Source organism: Wolffia australiana, chromosome 14 (assembly GCF_029677425.1).
Source record: "Wolffia australiana isolate 7733 chromosome 14, ASM2967742v1".
Classification (NCBI taxonomy): domain Eukaryota; kingdom Viridiplantae; phylum Streptophyta; class Magnoliopsida; order Alismatales; family Araceae; genus Wolffia; species Wolffia australiana.
The window spans coordinates 2,683,424-2,701,007 of NC_135848.1; the positions used below are offsets into that span (position 1 = coordinate 2,683,424).

A 17,584-nucleotide genomic window follows, 5' to 3' on the forward strand; every position below is an offset into this window, starting at 1 on the left:
AGGAGTCAAAGAGAGCAGGAGAGCAAGCAAGCAAGAGAGAGAGAGATATGAATCAGAGAGAGAGAGAGAGGAGAGCAAGCAAGCAAGAGAGAAAGAGAGAGTCAAAGAGAGCAGGAAAGCAAGCAAGCAAGAGAGAGAGATATGAGTCAGAGAGAGAGAGGAGAGCAAGCAAGAGAAAGAGAGAGGAGTCAAAGAGAGCAGGAGAGCAAGCAAGCAAGAGAGAGAGAGGAGAGCAAGCAAGCAAGAGAGAAAGAGAGATACAAGTCAAAGAGAGCAGGAAAGCAAGCAAGCAAGAGAGAGAGATATATAAGAGTCAGTGAGAGAGAAGAAGAGCAAGCAAGAGAGACAGAGTTGGAAAGATCTGAGTAAAAAAGAGAAAGGGAGAGCAAGTGAGCAAGAGAGAGAGAGAGGGAAAGCAAGGGAGAAAGAGAGAAGCTGAGGTTACATGTTCCTTATTGCACTCATTATTGCACTCATTATCAACTTAACAATCCATTATCACTGCCACCTGCATAATGTTATTCAAAAAAACCGGACTCACTCCTGGTTTTCAGAAAAACAGATATCATGATAACCAACAACAGAAATCAGATACAGCTATCTTTAGTCGCACCCGACATTGTACAACACGCCCTTCCAGAACAACCTACATATGGAAGACTTCCCCATTTTTAAAATTTATTTTTGTTTTATAAATTGTCGACAGCCATAGGATTTTACCCAACAGTGAACTGTAGCAAAAAACTGAAAAAAATTATTCCCCTTTCTCTCTCCCTACACAGTCACAACCATCTTCGCTCTCTGACATCAGCCAAGAGTCATCTATCAGCATTTCTTCACCTTTCTCTATCTATATCTCTCACTAATTATGAGGACTGTCACATGATGGAACTTGATTGAATCCATTAATGCGTTCTACTATGTTGAATAAATCAATCTGATCAATGGAAGTGGCTGATCAATCATCAATGAATCATCTTGATGAGATGGGATGATTCAGTGCGATCTAGATGTTTCTGGTTCATCAAGTTTTTCAAACCAAACTTGATCTCATCAATCCAATCACCAAACCATGCGAAATAATGATAAATGGAAAGGCATGTGGGTTTTCTGAGCGGAGGATAAGTTAGTTATCAATGGAGAGATATAGTTAGGAGTGAGAAAGGTAGAGAGAGATAGAGAGATAAAGTCTAAGTAGGAAATACCACATGAACTATAGGGGTCAGAGGGAGCCAATGTATAAATGGAGGCAGATAAAGGAGTTTAGTCAATGAAATGCGCATAGAAGATCAAAGGTACTTAGCCAGCCATGGGACTTCTGAGCAACCCTTCAACGCGAACCCCACGTCGTCACTGTCAATACAATCACAGATTTTTGGTGAGCAGTTAAGTGCAGCAACTCCTCTCTTACAGTAAGAAATAGACAAAGACAGAGATAGAGATAAGAAGCATTGAGATATAAACAGTTTCCTGAGAAAAAAAACAGAGGGAGAGAGATAAAGTTGGGTTGAAGCATAGAGAGGTAAAATGAGAGAAACACAGGGGGAGAGAGATAGATAAAATTTTGAATTGAAGCATCGATAAACTATCCTTTGAGAAAAGCAGAAAGTAGGCAGAAAGTAGATGAGATATTCGGAGATATATGAAGACAGAATTAAAGATTAATACTACGAGAAGCATAGAGAGATATAGGATAGACTGAAATTTAGATAGCTAGAAATAAAGAAATACGAGAGAAACTAAGTGAATGAGAGAGATAAGATAGAGAGAGATGCAGCGAGAAATAAATGAAGTGAGAGATACAAGCTAGACCGAGATATAGGTAGAAAGAAATGAAGTTAAAATAACGTGAGAAACAGAGGGAGAAAATGAGATAATCTGACATATACTTTTTTATCACCATCTTGTGTAAACAAAAATGTGGCAGTCTAAGATTTTTGGTAGACAGAAGTGAAGATATGTAATGTGAGAAACATAAAGAGAGAGAGAGAGAGATAAGATAAACTGAGTTTTAGGTGGGTTGAAATGAAGAAAAGTGCTGTCGGAATCACACAGAGAGATCAGACAGACTTAGAAATAGGTAGACAGACATAAACAGAAATATTGTTGGAAACATAAAGACAAAGATATGATAGAATAGGATTTATAGGTAGAAAAATAGATATATCTATATATATGAGATAAGATCGAATGGGGGAAAGGCCTACGGAAAGAAAGAAAAAGGAGAAAAAATAGAGATTTACAAAAGATAAGATAGAACAGGGGAAAGGCCTACATATATAAAGAGACAGGAGAAACACGAAGGCGAGAGGAGAGGAATCAATAAATAAGGAAGACAGTCACAGGAGACAGAGGAGATGAAAAGCTGTCATGACAAAAAATAGATACCATTTACAAGATTTTGGCGTAAAATAAAATTGTATGGCGAAGAAAAACGTGAACATATACCTGGGAAAATTAAGCTGCATTTTCTGCAATCTGTGCTTGCCCTCCTCTTCGCAAAGAATTATCTTACATTCGCCCAGCTTGCATCTGCAACAATTCCGAGCCAAATCACACCTCGTTTGAATAGATTTGGCCACAATAACCTTTTTTTAAAAAAATGGGGTAATAGTAACCCTAATGATCGAAATTTTAAGGAGTAACTGGCTCATAATAATTATTAATTAATTAATTAAGAAAATGATGATTCAGAAGAGGCTTACCCGACTTTGAAGAGAACATCCCATCCAGGGAACTCTTCTCCATTGCTCGCGCATAAGCGAGATGCCGCCGCCGCCAACTGCATGAATGAAATACATTAATAAGTTTAAAACACCGCAAATTTGTCCAGTTTTCTAAATATGGCTGCATCACGATACAAGTATCCATTTTCATCAATGACACACGCGGAAGAAAAGAAAGGTTAAGAAAGAAATGATAATAAATTGCAGTTATAAGATCGAGTTGCCCAGCATTGCAGTGGAATAAAAGGCCCAAAAAACATCCAGATTCATTTTTAAAGAGATGACCTTTTCAAAGTTCAACTCGCAGAGCCCAGTCCGGTAGATCTCATGAACCATCGTCACCAAAAATATTTTGCATAGTCTTGAGCTGCTTTTGATCACCTGCAATTAGAAGACAACAAGCAATGTCATCCCCAGCCACAAATCTTAAACAGAAGACATGTTCTTAGGGAAAGAGAAGAAAAAAAAACTATTTTTTCGGGAACCAACACAAAATTCATGCAACTATACGCCATAACCTCACAGATCTTTTCTTCAAAAAAAAAGGAGGAAACCACATACATAGATTCCATGTTTTCTTATGGAATTAGTGATTCTTTTGTTGTCTGAAATGGCAAAGCACCGACATTCTCACCTGAATATGAGGCGCCTGAAACATTTCCTGGATGGCGCTTTCCACATCGTCAATGCCCACGAGTGAAGTTCCTAGACAAACGAAGGGCCAAACTTTTATTGGCAGAGAGCTACAACATAGGACATTGAAATAAAGACTACAAACCTACCAGAATTGAATTTCGAATGTCACATAGAATAAAATCTTGAAAAAAATACCACACCGGGTTTTACCAGAATGAGGTAAACTGATATGGTTTGTATTGTGAACGGGGACCAGGAAGGGAGGTCCGGGGGGATGGTGTTATCAAAAGGATGAGACAGGAGATTGGCGGTGTGGATGTTGCCAAAGGTGACAAGATCCAATGGGATGTAACCCTCCACTAACAGTTTAATTCCTGTCCTCCGACGAGGAGGGCTACATATTTAGGGGGACATACGGGAAGGGAACAAAAGGCAAAAATGCCTTTAATGGGCATAAGATATGAGAGGGATCATATCATTACTCCCCCAATCAGCCCCAGCTTGTCCTCAAGCTGGAGTGTTGTTCTTGGCGGTTGATGTGTCAGATGATGTTTTTCATTTTCTTATGGTTTTCCACCTGACATGACAACATGAATATTTGAGATTTTTATGACAACAATGCCCAGGTATAATCCATACGCTGCGCTGATAACAGAACCAGTGGGCTTTGCATGTGAGAAGTTCCTCTTCGATAAGGTTCAGGTGCCTGGAATGTGTGGTGGTTGCTCGCTCGGTCTTGTCTGTTGCTGTTGCAGCGGACTTCTGGTTCTTGGATGCATGTAGATCCTTAGGGGCGCGGGATCCACGCGACCGATCAGAAGGGTCATCAATTCCTTTTGTTGAATATATGGACTAAATAAGGATGTAAAGCCTATGGCTAACTGGCCCATTACCCGATTTGGTTGAGTGTCAGATCGGGTAAGTAACGGCTAGTCAAACTAGCCGTTACTACTAGCCATTAGAGGAGCATATATAAATGTAACCGATTTGATTAATGAAATGCTTATCTTTTGCTGTTCTATCTTCTCTATTCTCTCTCTCAAGATATCTGCCGATATCGACACCTTTTAAGATGGCTTCCACTTCGAAAGCACAGTCATTCAAACGGTTTGTGACTTCGCCTCAAATCTTAAGCTGCAGAGGAGCATGGAGAGCATTCATGACCATCTTTTTTGATAAAGACCAAAAGATAACCCACAAGCTCCATAAACTCAGACACCAAAGGCCTTGACCAATCATTACCATCTGCACGCCATATGCCTGAGTGCAAATAGGCACGACTTCAGCCGTGAAGAAACCCCTCTACAACAGTAGCCGCAGTCAGTTGATTAACTTTGCCAAATCCGACAGAAATGGCTGTTCTACTGATCGATCAACAGATCCAACTAGCCTACTAAATGTAATGAGCCAAGGTGTTGCCGATTGAGGATCGGATTGATCTTCATTGAATAGTCGATCCCCCAAGGGAGACTGATTGATGTTTTCTTTTTTTGAAATATCGAAACAGATTGATGCTAGAATTGAATATGGATTGGATCAATCATTTGATCTTGACCGCAATTGAGACAAACCTAAAATGGAGTACGTAGATCAATCATTGGATCCAAAGACCACTAAATTTTGTTTAAAAAATAACATCCTGAGAGGAACCCATAAAATTCACTCATGAACCTCAGATTCAAAACCGACAAAATATAACACGCCACAATTTGCACACCTGGACTTTCCATTTTGAGACACTTTTCTTTCTGTCTGTAGTCCACCAGTTCAGCCGCACGCCTGCATATTTCAAGGGCACGTCTTGCATCACCAGAAATAGCTGCCACCTATCCCATCCGTAAATCATAAAGACCATCGACTAATGCAAAACATTTTCAAAGCACAATAATCTAGAAGGAAAATGCAAGATCAACCTTTCTGGAAGCGAATTCTATGGCCTGCTCCTCGAATATGTCCACCCCTCTCAGTCGAGAAGAGATGATCTCTTGCAGCTGTTGGTAATTGTACGGACCAAAACATAACCTTTGAATTCCCATCCGACTAGATATACGAGGAAGTAACTTCTCCGGAAGGTCCATGGTGTTTGCTATGCCTGCAAGAAGTTAGCAAAATAATAATATCTGTGTGAAGAACATCCTTCGTTAAAAAAGTATGTAAGTGATACAAACTCACCCATAACAATCAACCCGGAATTAGGTCTTGTGGGCCAATCAAGAATGTTATAGAGGACCGATTGGTTTTTGGTAACAAGAAGGTCCAGTTCATCGATGAGAAGAACGCAGGGTCGTCTATCTTCTTTCTTAAGTTTCTTCCCTTCACAAAATCTTTCATTGAGAAGGTGCAAGGCCTTCTTCCATCCTACTCTGTGCCCCGTTAATGATTCATAAATAGCCTGAAAAGAACTAACCGTTAAAACACTGACCTCAAAGGATAAGATGAAATATAACCCTGGATTACCCGGTAAATAGTTTCAGGGGTAGATAATTTAAGGCCATTGATTTCCACGAGAGAGTAAGGTGCCAGATCTCCAGAATCAACTTCAGATCTCAGGTTTCTCATCGCCGCGTGAACTGTCATGGTCTGAATGCATTCCAAGTCCAGTAAGAACATGAGGATATACGTAGACATACCAAAAAATTAAATACTACGACTTTTTTCCGGCTCACCTTCCCGGTTCCTGGAACACCATGGATATAAAGACAACGGCCTAAACAATTATCTTCAGAGATGGCATTTTTAATGAAGAGTGTGATCTCCTCCATTTCTCTGAAATTTGTGTATTAAACACATGCTATTAAAGTGAAATGGATGATATAACTTTAAATTAAAGTTAAACTTGGGCTTACTTAGATCGGCAGGGCAAGGATTTCGGAAGAGTAGCCAACAAAAGCTTATGTTTTGCTCTCTCAAGCTCGGTCTGCTTGTGACTCCTCACATGCTCAGGAATCGTCTTCATCCCGATCTTTTGAAGACCAAAGATCCTTCCTTTGCATGAATTCTGTAAGGGTGCAGAATAAATCGAAGGCAAGCCTGATGTTTGACAAGATCAACTTATTTCATACATGCACGGTAAGAAACTTACAGCTGCCACTGAACGTATAGGGGCCTTCTGAATTGATACCCGTGGAGATTCGTTCTCATATTCTGAATCCTCATCCGAACTCTGATCATCATTGGCAGAAAATTTCCATTCCTCATCAGTGTCATCCAGACCGTCCTGAGAAAAATAGATTAACATATCATTTTATTGAAACAGGAGGCAAGTATGTTATACTTATGATATCAATTCACGCATTCTCTGGCGTTCAACATACATCACTTCCGTCGAGTTCAGCAAGACGTTTGAAACTTTGTCGTTGAACATTATATTCATACTCGCACAAGAATACGTCATCTCCCTCATTATCAGCTTTTGAGAAGTCTTTCGGGTTCATAACATAACATTGTCTAAGGATTGAATCCATCTGAAGTGTAAAAAAAGGGATTAGATGTCAGTATATTAATCATGCATCGAGATGTAAAACAATCTAATAACGCAATATCATCTGCACGGGAGCTCATTTTTTTCCTATATTGCAAACCTGTCTTCATGCAAGATTAGTCATAGCGGTCAGTTCTGAAGTGTAACGGTTGAAAAGAGGGCAAATTACGACTTTTTTCCTTTTCTCTTGGCAACAACCTTCTAAAATGATTTGACTGAGCCTACCTAGTAAGCAGATATGTGATCCTCAAAAGAGAAAATATATCTAGTCGACGCGATTGTAAAGCTAGGCAGAAAAAACCTTTCTTAAAATGAAAAAAATGTGCAATATATGGTCAAAGAAAATTTCACGACGCAGAGGGAGGAAGATATAACAGAGTAGATAGAGATCAAAGTTGAGTGAAAGCGAGACAGCAAAACACTTCCATAACCAAAATTTCATGTTCATTCTAGTTTTTCTATAACCAAAATATTTAGACCAAATCTATTTGTATATTATACCGGATCAATTCATGGAGATATTCATCATGAAGCAAATTAACGATTTCCTTCAGGGCTTTACCTCGATTATATCTGAATCTTTCGTGCAATATAGCTCCCTCCGCAGATTATGGGGTTGTCTACCAACAGCAGTCTCCTCGGGAATAATATACCAGCGAACTTTTGCCCAATATTCTCCTTTAGGCTCTTCCCAGATACTAGTGTCAAGCAAGATACATGAGATAATAGATGAAAGGTAAAAGAGTTAATGATGAACTCCCGTGCAGTAAAATCTTTCTTAGGTTCCAACCGTCTAATTTGAAGGCGAATTTTAACTTAACATGAAAGAAGCACGGCAAGCAACCATTTCCTACAGGATGGAGAATTCATCTTGAAGAAGATAGTACATCAAAAAAAGCTTACTAATATTCTTGATCTATCCGTTATCCATCTAATTCTCAAAACTGAGACTACGAATTAACTGGTGTTTTCTGCACTAGTGAAAGCAATTGATTTTCAAGAATGGCTAACTCCGGAGCAACTGGGAAGTCAGTGGAAATACCCTAAATATTCGTCCAATTCGTCCAGCGCTATTTTTTAGGAAAAATGATATGACTGTGCCGTTCATATTCTCGGCTTATCAGGACTGGAGTGCAGAAAAAACAACAAATCTCATGTCTTGAAATATGGCAGCGATAAACTTTTTTATCCCAAATTGATTGTTCTCTTCATACCATTCGATACGAGCTGCCCATAAATCACTCGACAGGAGCTTCTCCTTGAAAGTTCTCCGCAATTTCTTCCCCGGTGGAGGCTTGGGAAGTTCGACATTCCTTCCCAGTTTCCGATCCACACAAAACGCACAAATCCAATCCACTTCCGGGACCTTCTTCAGCGGAGGACTCAGGCATTTGAGATGAAATCCTCCCAGGCACTCGTCGCACTCGATCATTACCGACCTTCCCGATTTAAAGCACACACGGCAATCCTCCACCGCCGGATCATCCTCATCCGACTCGGCATCCTCCCGCCGCTTCACATACACATCATCCCCGACCTCAAACTCCCCGCCATCGTACTCCACCCTCTTGTAATAAATCCTTTTCCAAGGAACTTTCTGCGAACTCGGCGTCCTCCTACGCCTCCCGGATTCAGATCGATCAGGAGAAACGGGAGCAAACTTGCATTTAACAGGCGAAGATCTTCTTGATTTCTTCTCGGAAATAGGCGTCTCGGATCGATCGGATGGATCAGATTTCCTCTTCCGAGGAGTTTCCGGAACAAGACGGGGCGACCGACGCGGCGTCGATGGTTGCAGCGTCGCCATCGCCGATCTGAGCTTGGATTTGAGCGGAGTCTTCTTCCCCCCAGGCCGGGGAAGACGACTAGGGTTCCTTGATCCCCTTCGTCACTCCGCGTATATTTGTATAGCCGTAGATTTGAGCGGGAAAATCACGCGTTTTATTCCCCGTTTTAAAGTGGGCCCCACCATCGAGTTTTGGCGCGAAACTACGATTTCAAATAATCTGTTTAAAATATGACGTGTTATATTATATTTTTATTGTTTTCCCAAATATTGGTTTTAGAGAGGCCTCTCTATTGCCCTTCCCCGCGATTCAAAATGAGAAAGATGTTAAAATAGAAAATGATATTTAGGGATAGAATCATTTAAATTATTGAATGTGTTGTTTTTATTCAGGTTTATTTTTCTAAATTTTTTATATTTTCTCTGTCAGGGTTTTAGAAATTTGTTCTTCTATTTGATACAACCTTGTGCATGATTGAGAATTCATGTGGTGGTAAAACTTGTCCGAGAGGTTAATAATTTATGATATCAAAAAGTAGGAGATATCCGTGACAAAAGGATGTGATGAACCTGTCAATATCATTTCAATCTCCAATATTCCAACAAAAATATCTAAAAGCTATCTTTATTGTATTCCCACTCCTGAAAATAAAACTTTAATCGAAGACCTCTCCTCCAATTAACTTAATGATCCTTTGATGTTTACAACAAAATCAAATCTCCCTGATCTCTTCACCAGTATTAAGTTTTTATTGTCTAGTGTCATCTAATTATACAAATTCCTCAAATTCTTAAATTGCTTCCCTTGGATATTTTAAATAGTTTATTCATACAAAAACAATAAATCTTTTGAACCTATCATATTTCTTGTTAATTTATTCCCTCAAAAATTTACCATAATCACTAATTACAATAAAGCGGAATATCTCAACATCTTAGAATTGAAATCTCGATTTTCTTGAACTAAAAAACTTTTTTGAAAGTCAGGTTTCTAATTCCTTCATTCCAATATATTTATCCCACTGTTCATCTCTCCTCAAAGGTGGATGTTTCAAATCCAGATTCCCTGTTAAGGAACCCTTCATATTATATAACTATGATAAAATATTTAATATTAAATTACACAAATATTTTTGGTTAAGTTAATATTCAAATAATCAGCAAAAAAATCAATTGGTGAGATAAAAGGGGATCTAAGGTGCATTTAATTTTAATTTTCTGGTTTGTAATTTTTTGACTTTAAATTTTACCATTTTCTGCGTTAATGTGCGTTATGTGAGACAGTTGTTATCTACATTTAAACGGGACAATACATAAGCTATGTGATTTCTACCATTTTTTGGAAATTTTGCTTCGTAATATTTTTGCTTCTGATATTTTTTATGCACGTGGGAAGGTCCCAAAAACTCATTCAGTGAATCTAAGGGGAGTTAATGTTCATTATGTGAGACAATTGTTATCTACATTTAAACGGGACAATGAATAAGCTATGTGATTTCTACCATTTTCTGGAAATTTTGCTTCGTAATATTTTTGCTTCTGATATTTTTTATGCACGTGGGAAGGTCCCAAAAACTCATTCAGTGAACTTATAACCCGTGGATAAAACTCTGATTTTGGAGGATTTGTTGTAGCAGTCTGAAGATAAACTTGGATAAATATTAGAGGAAATTACAGACTTGCTGAGTGATCCAAAGAGGATAATGAGATTTTGATAATTTGATGATCTAGTAGAAATTCTGATGTAAATATATGTGGTCGGCGAGCCAATCACACATTCCATATCTCGTTCCATGTTCATTGATTTCATTATAGTGCATGTGTGATGCTTATAATGAAGTTCATTAATACATGATTGAACTTAATGAATTATGATAAGATCATAATACGGAGGTCACTAGTCTTTAAGCATGAGTTCTAAATATATTTTTTTGAAGGATACTCGATATGGACATCAAAGTATCCAATTAGAATATCCCTATCCTCACTCATACGAAGAGTATGGCTGGTCGCATAGCCATTATTGTGGAGACACTAAGGATAGATAACGAGTACTCTTTAGTAGAAATAGTTCACTGAATTGATCCGTGAGAATCCTTGAATAGTGTTATACCAAATTGTTAATCAAGGTGATAAACATCACGGTTGTGTAAGTGGTCCTTAGACCTGAGACACCAAAGACATATTGTGGACAGACAGTTGTACTTTGACTACGACCTACGAGCCCCTGATCATGGGATTCTAAATAGTCTTAGTTCGGGTGTATCAAGAAGTTCACAAAGATGATTGCATATCAAGATGGAATCGTCCACCCTCGATGTAAGAGTGTGGATACTTATAGAGGCTGCACATATGAACAGTTTCACGCGTCTCACTCTGGGACTCTATAAATCGTGGATGCATTGTGTGCACGTGTACTTCATTCGATGGTTTGTCGACTTCGTTCGATTCCGTTCAAGTCTTCCGCTACAGATCGTTTTGATTTCTTCATCCATATCTAGGCCACTAAAACACAACAATTCAAGCCTATCAAAATATCTAAATATATGTAGAAAACAAAATTAATTCAAAATGTGACCCCTATCTACACCAGATCCTATCTTCGTTTTTATGGGTTAGTGAATGAAAAAACCCATGCATACCTATCTGAGTATACTGAGACTTGTCATTTGTAAAATAAACTGAGAGTCTCTTTCAAAGATCATAAATGACGAAGTTCACATCATCGTTTAAAGATAATGCACATGCTGCTTTACAACTATGAGAAAAAATAAGAATAAGAACGAGATAGAAAATTCCTTACCAAAGAAGTTTTGGCGGGAAAAAGTGTATATGCAGCCATGTGATATACTGAAGGAGTTGACTAGAAACTACCCTCACCATGATATCCCTGTTTGGCAAATAGGGATAATATTTTACGAGGAACATGGTAAATATGTTTGGCGAAGAATATCCATCAATCGGTATTTATGTGAAGCCGCATATATTAGTGAAAAAACCAACATGTAGCCAGTAATATATGAGCTTGAATTGACTGAATGTAGGCCACATATATAGGATATTGAAATATTTGAACGCAGTAATACCTGAATTCATAATGGATAAAGAGGAAAGGGCATAAGGAACATTGGGAATGAATCAAAGACAATGTATATTCATGAACAGAGAACATGTACCCAAAACCCATACGGAAGGTTAGGAGGAATGAAATAGCGGTATAAGGAATGCAATGGAAAAGTACCACCAGACGAGAAAGAGTAAATAATTTATAAGATAGGTGGGAGTCATGACAGCATTTCTCCAAATATAAGAGGGGAATTCATCTCAACACGAAGATCGTGACTCATATCAATAAGAAGATGATGTTTTCTTTAGGCAAAACCATTTTCATGACATCTAGTCATGAAAATGGTTTGATGTATGCTGTCAAAATCAACCTAGAACTCACAGAGAGTTTACTTGAGAAATCTTAGGGAATTGCGGATGCAAAGAGTTATTGGGTAGTGGAATTCTGAGTGTTGATCCAAACAAAGTGTCAGATGGTGACGAGGATGTGTGATTGCTCTTTAAAAAGGTATATCAAAGTGATGCATGGGTAATAATTTGCTAATATAATGTAGAAGCGGTGGTCGGATGGTGATGAAATAGTGGATGGACACCAAACATCCCTATGAATGAGATCAAATAGTTTTGTGGAGGGGATAGAAGAAATGCATGGATAAGGCGAAGAAAGGTGTTTCCTAATTTAAATGGCACATAACCTTAAAAAAGAAAGATCCATAGCAAGGCTTGAGGAAGTTAAAAATAAAGTGGTGGCTAAAACACAAAAAGGTTGAGAAAGAGTCTTATACACACAAAATAGAGAATTCTAGAGGTTGGGTGGCCTGACTAATATTTTTTCCTGTATGCATATCATGAAGTACACAATGAAAGGGGAAAATGTAATGGAATAATTGAAGGCATGCGTGAATCCAATTATGGATATGAGGTTAGAGGGACATATATGACATCATGGAGGGATTTGGGTTGTGTTAAAGTGATCATTCATAGTCATTTAACTTCTCAAAAGATGGAAAATATTTAACATGAAATTCAATAACATATCAATTTCATTTTGTGTTCATTAAAATAAAATTTAATGTAATACTGTTAGTGCGATGTTTATAATCAAGTCACTGAATGCATGCAATGAATGTGAACTATGAGATCATGATAGAGTGTTTTTTTTCAAAAATTTTATTCTGCAGATACTTGATATAAGCATGGAAATATCCAGATCCGATAAACCAGTTTTATGATGAGTATTGCTAATCGTATAGGCATCACTGTAGAGACACTGTGGATAATATAAGGTGTTTTTTTTAAGAAAAAAAATAGTGTTGGATATATCCGTACGAATACCTAAATGGTTTTATATCGATCTACCAATTAGTTTGATTCATGTTGAGGAAGTGTAAGTTGACTCTCAATTGGAGACACAATTGCATCTTGTGGATGGAGGGTTTTATTTGGACTTTGACTCGTGAGTCCTGAAACATGGGATTTCAACTAGTCTTACCTCGGACGTAGGAAGAAGGCTATGAAGGTGAATGTGTGGTCAAGATGGGATCATTAAACCTCAGCATGAGAGAATATTGACTTGAGAAAATAGACATAGTATAATCCCTAAATATTGTAGTGGAGTTGTATTCCAATGTGTTCCTGATGCAGAAAGACAGGTCGGGATCAAACTACCATTCAAACCTCAATTAGGTGGGAGAGATGCGGTTGGATGCAAATGCAAAATGCGACGAAAAAACTCAATGAGAAGCACATATGATAATCTCAAATTTACGGGATTTAATTTGTCGTTGGTAATTAAGATTATTTAATGAAAATATATTAAACCGTACTCGGGAATATTTAGCTAGTGATGAGTACGGATTGTCTCCACCGATAATGATGATTATGGAATTAATTCTCACTATAGTGATACGAGAAAAGATAAATACTAGAGTAGAGTTGGGGAGATAGTAATATCGAGTAATATGTTGTATATAGCTATAATTCAACTTAAAATAGGAACAAAAGAGGAAGTGAACGTAGAATTCTGTATAACGATATGCGGATAAGATAGAGAATGCAAAGGATACGAGAGTGATTGACTACAGAATGGTGTGATGGAAAAGATAGAGACGAGATAAAAGGAATGTAAGGAGGTGATATGATAGTAAACCCTAACTAAGCAACGTAAGGCAAAGACGCTTACCTTAGATCCTTACGTTTTGCCAGGATCATGTCAATTTGCGAGTGGCGGTAAGCTCCCCCTGTTCTCCAATGCTTCTCTCCATGCACCTAAGACACCAAGAACACACTCGATGGATATCAAACCTCACTATCTTTCAATCAATCCACACAAGTAGGAAGCAAGCTCAAGATGAATTTCACAGTGATCCAGGCCTCTATTTATATATCAGAGGGTATGGATTGAAAGAGGAGGGGGTGATGAATCAGTGCTGAAAATTTCAACTCAATTGAAGTTGTAGATCATCAGATATCGCCGTTTGAAGTTGGATCAATCCTAGCCATTGATTTTTCTCTATCCTCATCATCATCTCTGACGCTTTCTTTTTTCCATTTTTGACTGAACAGTCACGTCGTTCAAAATTCTGCATCTTATCTTCTTCCGCGCTTGAGCTTCTCGTCTTCCGCGCCATGTGTACCCGCATTAAGTAAAGGAAAAAAGTAAGCAATAAGACTTTATTATTTATTAAATAAGGTATTAGCATGTAGCTGGCATGGCAGCGAGTCATTGGATGCCACGTCATGTTTTTCTCTTTTGTTCCAATCAGCAAATGACACGCAAGCACCACATGTACAAGCGTGGGTCACATGTACACGTGGCAGCGTGTCGTCCAACCACGTCGCCCGCTGTTATTTCAAATAAAGTGAAAAGGAAAAGTTTATTTTTGTCATTTTCTTCCTCGCCCCACGCATGCATTTATTGCAAAAAAAGGCTTCCATTTATTGCAAAAAACTCGATAAATCAATTCGTTAGTCATAAATGCAATCATGGCTACGAAGCCATGATTGCTCGGGTAAATGATTGGTTGTTGCCAATCATCACCGATAGATGTGATTTGTCGTCGTTCGACGAATCAAACGATGACACATGGTGGCGCGAGATAAAATAAAGGCTATAAAATCTTCTAAAATTCATATTGAATAAAATAAAACCCAAAAAATACAAATAAATATATATATTTCGACTTTAAATAATCACATCTTTCCAAATTTAATGTCAAAAATTTCTGGAAAAATTATATTCTGTCTCAAAATTTTATATTATTTCATAATCTATTATCATAAAAATCCCTACAAAATACATAAAAATGCATAAAATACAGAACATCAGTCTAAAATTAGTTTTTATCATATTAAGCTGGATAACATTAAAACATAAGTAATTTAATGCAAATAAAAATTTAAATACGATCAGATTAAGGTGCAAAAAATGCATGTTATCTACAGGCTGATATCGACGTATAACGGCGACCTTTAAGCCACGATAAGAGGGACATGGGAATGTCATTAGGATCCCAATGACCCGAACGTTGTGTTGAAGACCGATGGCATGAGCACAATCACTATTGTTAGTATGCGTACCTTCGATGAGTCCAACCAAGGACATCTTGACGGAATTCCTATCTCTCATAGCACTTTCCCTTTTTATCTCTATCTTAAACCGGCGGTAGAGACAAGTTTGGGAGGTACTGAAAGAAATAAAGAATGCCGAAGTAGGGGTAGCTACGAGCGTTTGAGTGGGGCCAAGGCCCAACGGATCTTGACAATGGCAACAGAAGCTGGTGCGGGACCTGTTGGCAGCGCGGGCGGCAGGCAAGGTGGCACACGATTTTTATAATCAAGTAATTGAATGCATGTGATGTTTATAATCAATTCATTGAATGAATGCACGGTAGCAGTCGGCAGTGCAGCGGAGCGAGCGGTGTTGGTGCATATGTCGGCGCGAATGGTTACATGGGCGACAACATCGGCAGTAGTGTGGCCAATGACACGTGCGGCAACACGAATGTCAACATGGTGATGGTGACGATGGTGGTGAGGCAGTGGCTCGAGCGACAGTTAGGGCAACAATGCCTTGACGGCAAGGACGACGCATGAGACTGGCAGAGTGACGAATGGTGGTGGCGTGAGTTGCGCTGGCCGAGCAAGCGGGTGGCGTGTGGCAGCCACGAGGCAGCGCACACAGATGGAGCGGGCGGCGACAACGGGGGAGACAACACAGGGGTCGACGCAGATAGCAGCGCGACAATCGTGGGGCAAAACGGGAGGCGCATTAGGGTTTCTCGAAACAAAAAAAAATGGCAAAATGAGAAAAATAGGGTAAAACAACTAAAATAAAATAAAAATACTTCTCTTTTTTTTCAATCCTTCGTTCTCCTATTTTCATCGCGAGGTACCCCGCCCCCTTATGGGGGGGTAATATGGGCCTCCCCCTAGGAAAAGGGGAATTATTCCCACATAAGGGGTCCTATTGGCCCTCTAAAAGGAAGAGAGGCCCATACATAGGACCATACAGTGGTTCAAACACACACACATCTTGGCCCATATAGAAGGCCTACAATGAAAAAAGAAGTCCCAAAATACGGAAAAAGATAATGTCAATGTCAGGGGGCCTGTTGCCTAGGCCGAATGCTTGAAGGCCGGGTCTTTCACTTCAGCATGTGCTCCTCGAGCTGGTTGAGGCTGGTTTTTGGTGCTCAATGATCCCCATCAGTTATCTAATGATTTTACCATGCACTAGTGCTAACTAAAAAAACCCATAATGTTTGATGGTTAGCTATACTCTTAGTCATTGAGGAGTTTTTATAGTGTAAAATAGTTTAACTAAACTATATAGTACCTGACAATGTTAAAGGTTTTTGTGAAAGAGTTGTCATATTCTTTTGTACTTTCTATTTGGCGAGGTGTGACTTAGCACCATAGGATGAAAACTAAACCTATTTATTGTTTTAAATATATAATTGATTGAGTAATATAAATGATAGCACGTTTAATTAATGAGGTTTTTGAATATAAGCTAGTCAGAGGTATTAAATAGTATGGTACGTGACGTTAGAGGGTCACACACAATATTTTGATGTCGATGACTACACATACTCTAAGGACCTTTAGAAAAAGGTCCGAAATAGTATAATTTGGGGGGAACCCACCTAAGGTTCTCATAAAAACCAGATATAGACGCCCTCTGACCTCTTCTCTTGTTCTCTGAAAGGCAGCCTTCGAGTGAGACTTAATGGCGAGGGAATCATGTAGGATTTCAAGCGGTGATGTTTGTAAAAATGAAAAGGAATTCAATAAAAAAATATTTTGTGGATAATTCTAGAGGCTAGAATCACAAATGAACCAAAGAAAGTAATCCAAGGAACCCAATGATAAAAAATATGTCACATGCAAAGTGATAAAATTATCTCATTGTTAGGTTAATTCATTTTGATTTCGTGTCCTGGCCGCTACACAAGTTGATATCAGATCATCAGTAAAGTCTAAAAACTCAATAACAAAAGTATGTGTCTTAAATGGATACACGGAGATGGGATCTGATAGTCATGATGTTAGAAATACGTAGAGGATTACCTGTCATATGGGTGGACGCCCTTGACTTCATGACCTTGTATGAGATCTTAAAAACAATAGGAGCATTCATACACAATAAATGCGTGGATATTATGGTTCCAGAAGTCGTTTCCAACTTAAACTGATTGCAAGGTTGATACCCATGTGTAGCATGGGATCTGTTGACCTTTGGAGTAAGAGTACTGTCATGGAAGGATGCAACATCCAAAGTGGTAGATGGCAAAAAAAAGCGATTCTTGAGAGGTCATGAGTTGAGGGAACCCTGAGGGCATGTAGGGGGTACACGTTGAGGTTGTGCTGGGAGTGCTCGAGAGTAAA

General features: G+C 38.7%; 1 protein-coding gene and 1 non-coding gene across 2 annotated transcripts; both read right to left on the bottom strand.

The window, feature by feature from the left end:
* Positions 1-1,178: 1,178 nt before the first annotated feature.
* On the bottom strand, positions 1,179-8,752 carry LOC144712218 (origin of replication complex subunit 1B-like). The gene is made up of 15 exons (XM_078586429.1): positions 8,058-8,752; positions 7,406-7,541; positions 6,677-6,826; positions 6,445-6,579; positions 6,209-6,360; positions 6,029-6,128; positions 5,820-5,942; positions 5,535-5,754; positions 5,276-5,454; positions 5,080-5,188; positions 3,361-3,431; positions 3,012-3,107; positions 2,706-2,782; positions 2,449-2,532; positions 1,179-1,353 (listed from the first exon to the last, which is right to left on the bottom strand). The coding sequence occupies exons 1-15, from the start codon at positions 8,648-8,650 to the stop codon at positions 1,290-1,292; spliced, it is 2,289 nt and encodes a 762-aa protein (XP_078442555.1). The 5' UTR covers positions 8,651-8,752; the 3' UTR covers positions 1,179-1,289.
* On the bottom strand, positions 6,689-6,763 carry LOC144712582 (small nucleolar RNA snoR28). The gene has a single exon (XR_013583843.1). It is a non-coding gene; the product is annotated as a small nucleolar RNA snoR28 (small nucleolar RNA).
* Positions 8,753-17,584: the final 8,832 nt, after the last annotated feature.

What these genes read in the sequence shown, in the direction of transcription:
- LOC144712218 (XM_078586429.1), bottom strand. Translation starts at nt 8,650, where the DNA reads ATGGCGACGCTGCAACCATCGACGCCGCGTCGGTCGCCCCGTCTTGTT. An exon ending in GTGTTCCAGGAACCGGGAAG is followed by an intron (nt 5,943 to 6,028) that starts GTGAGCCGGAAA and finishes GAATGCATTCAG; the next exon opens with ACCATGACAGTTCACGCGGC. An exon ending in TTCAGGCGCCTCATATTCAG is followed by an intron (nt 3,108 to 3,360) that starts GTGAGAATGTCG and finishes TTCTAATTGCAG; the next exon opens with GTGATCAAAAGCAGCTCAAG.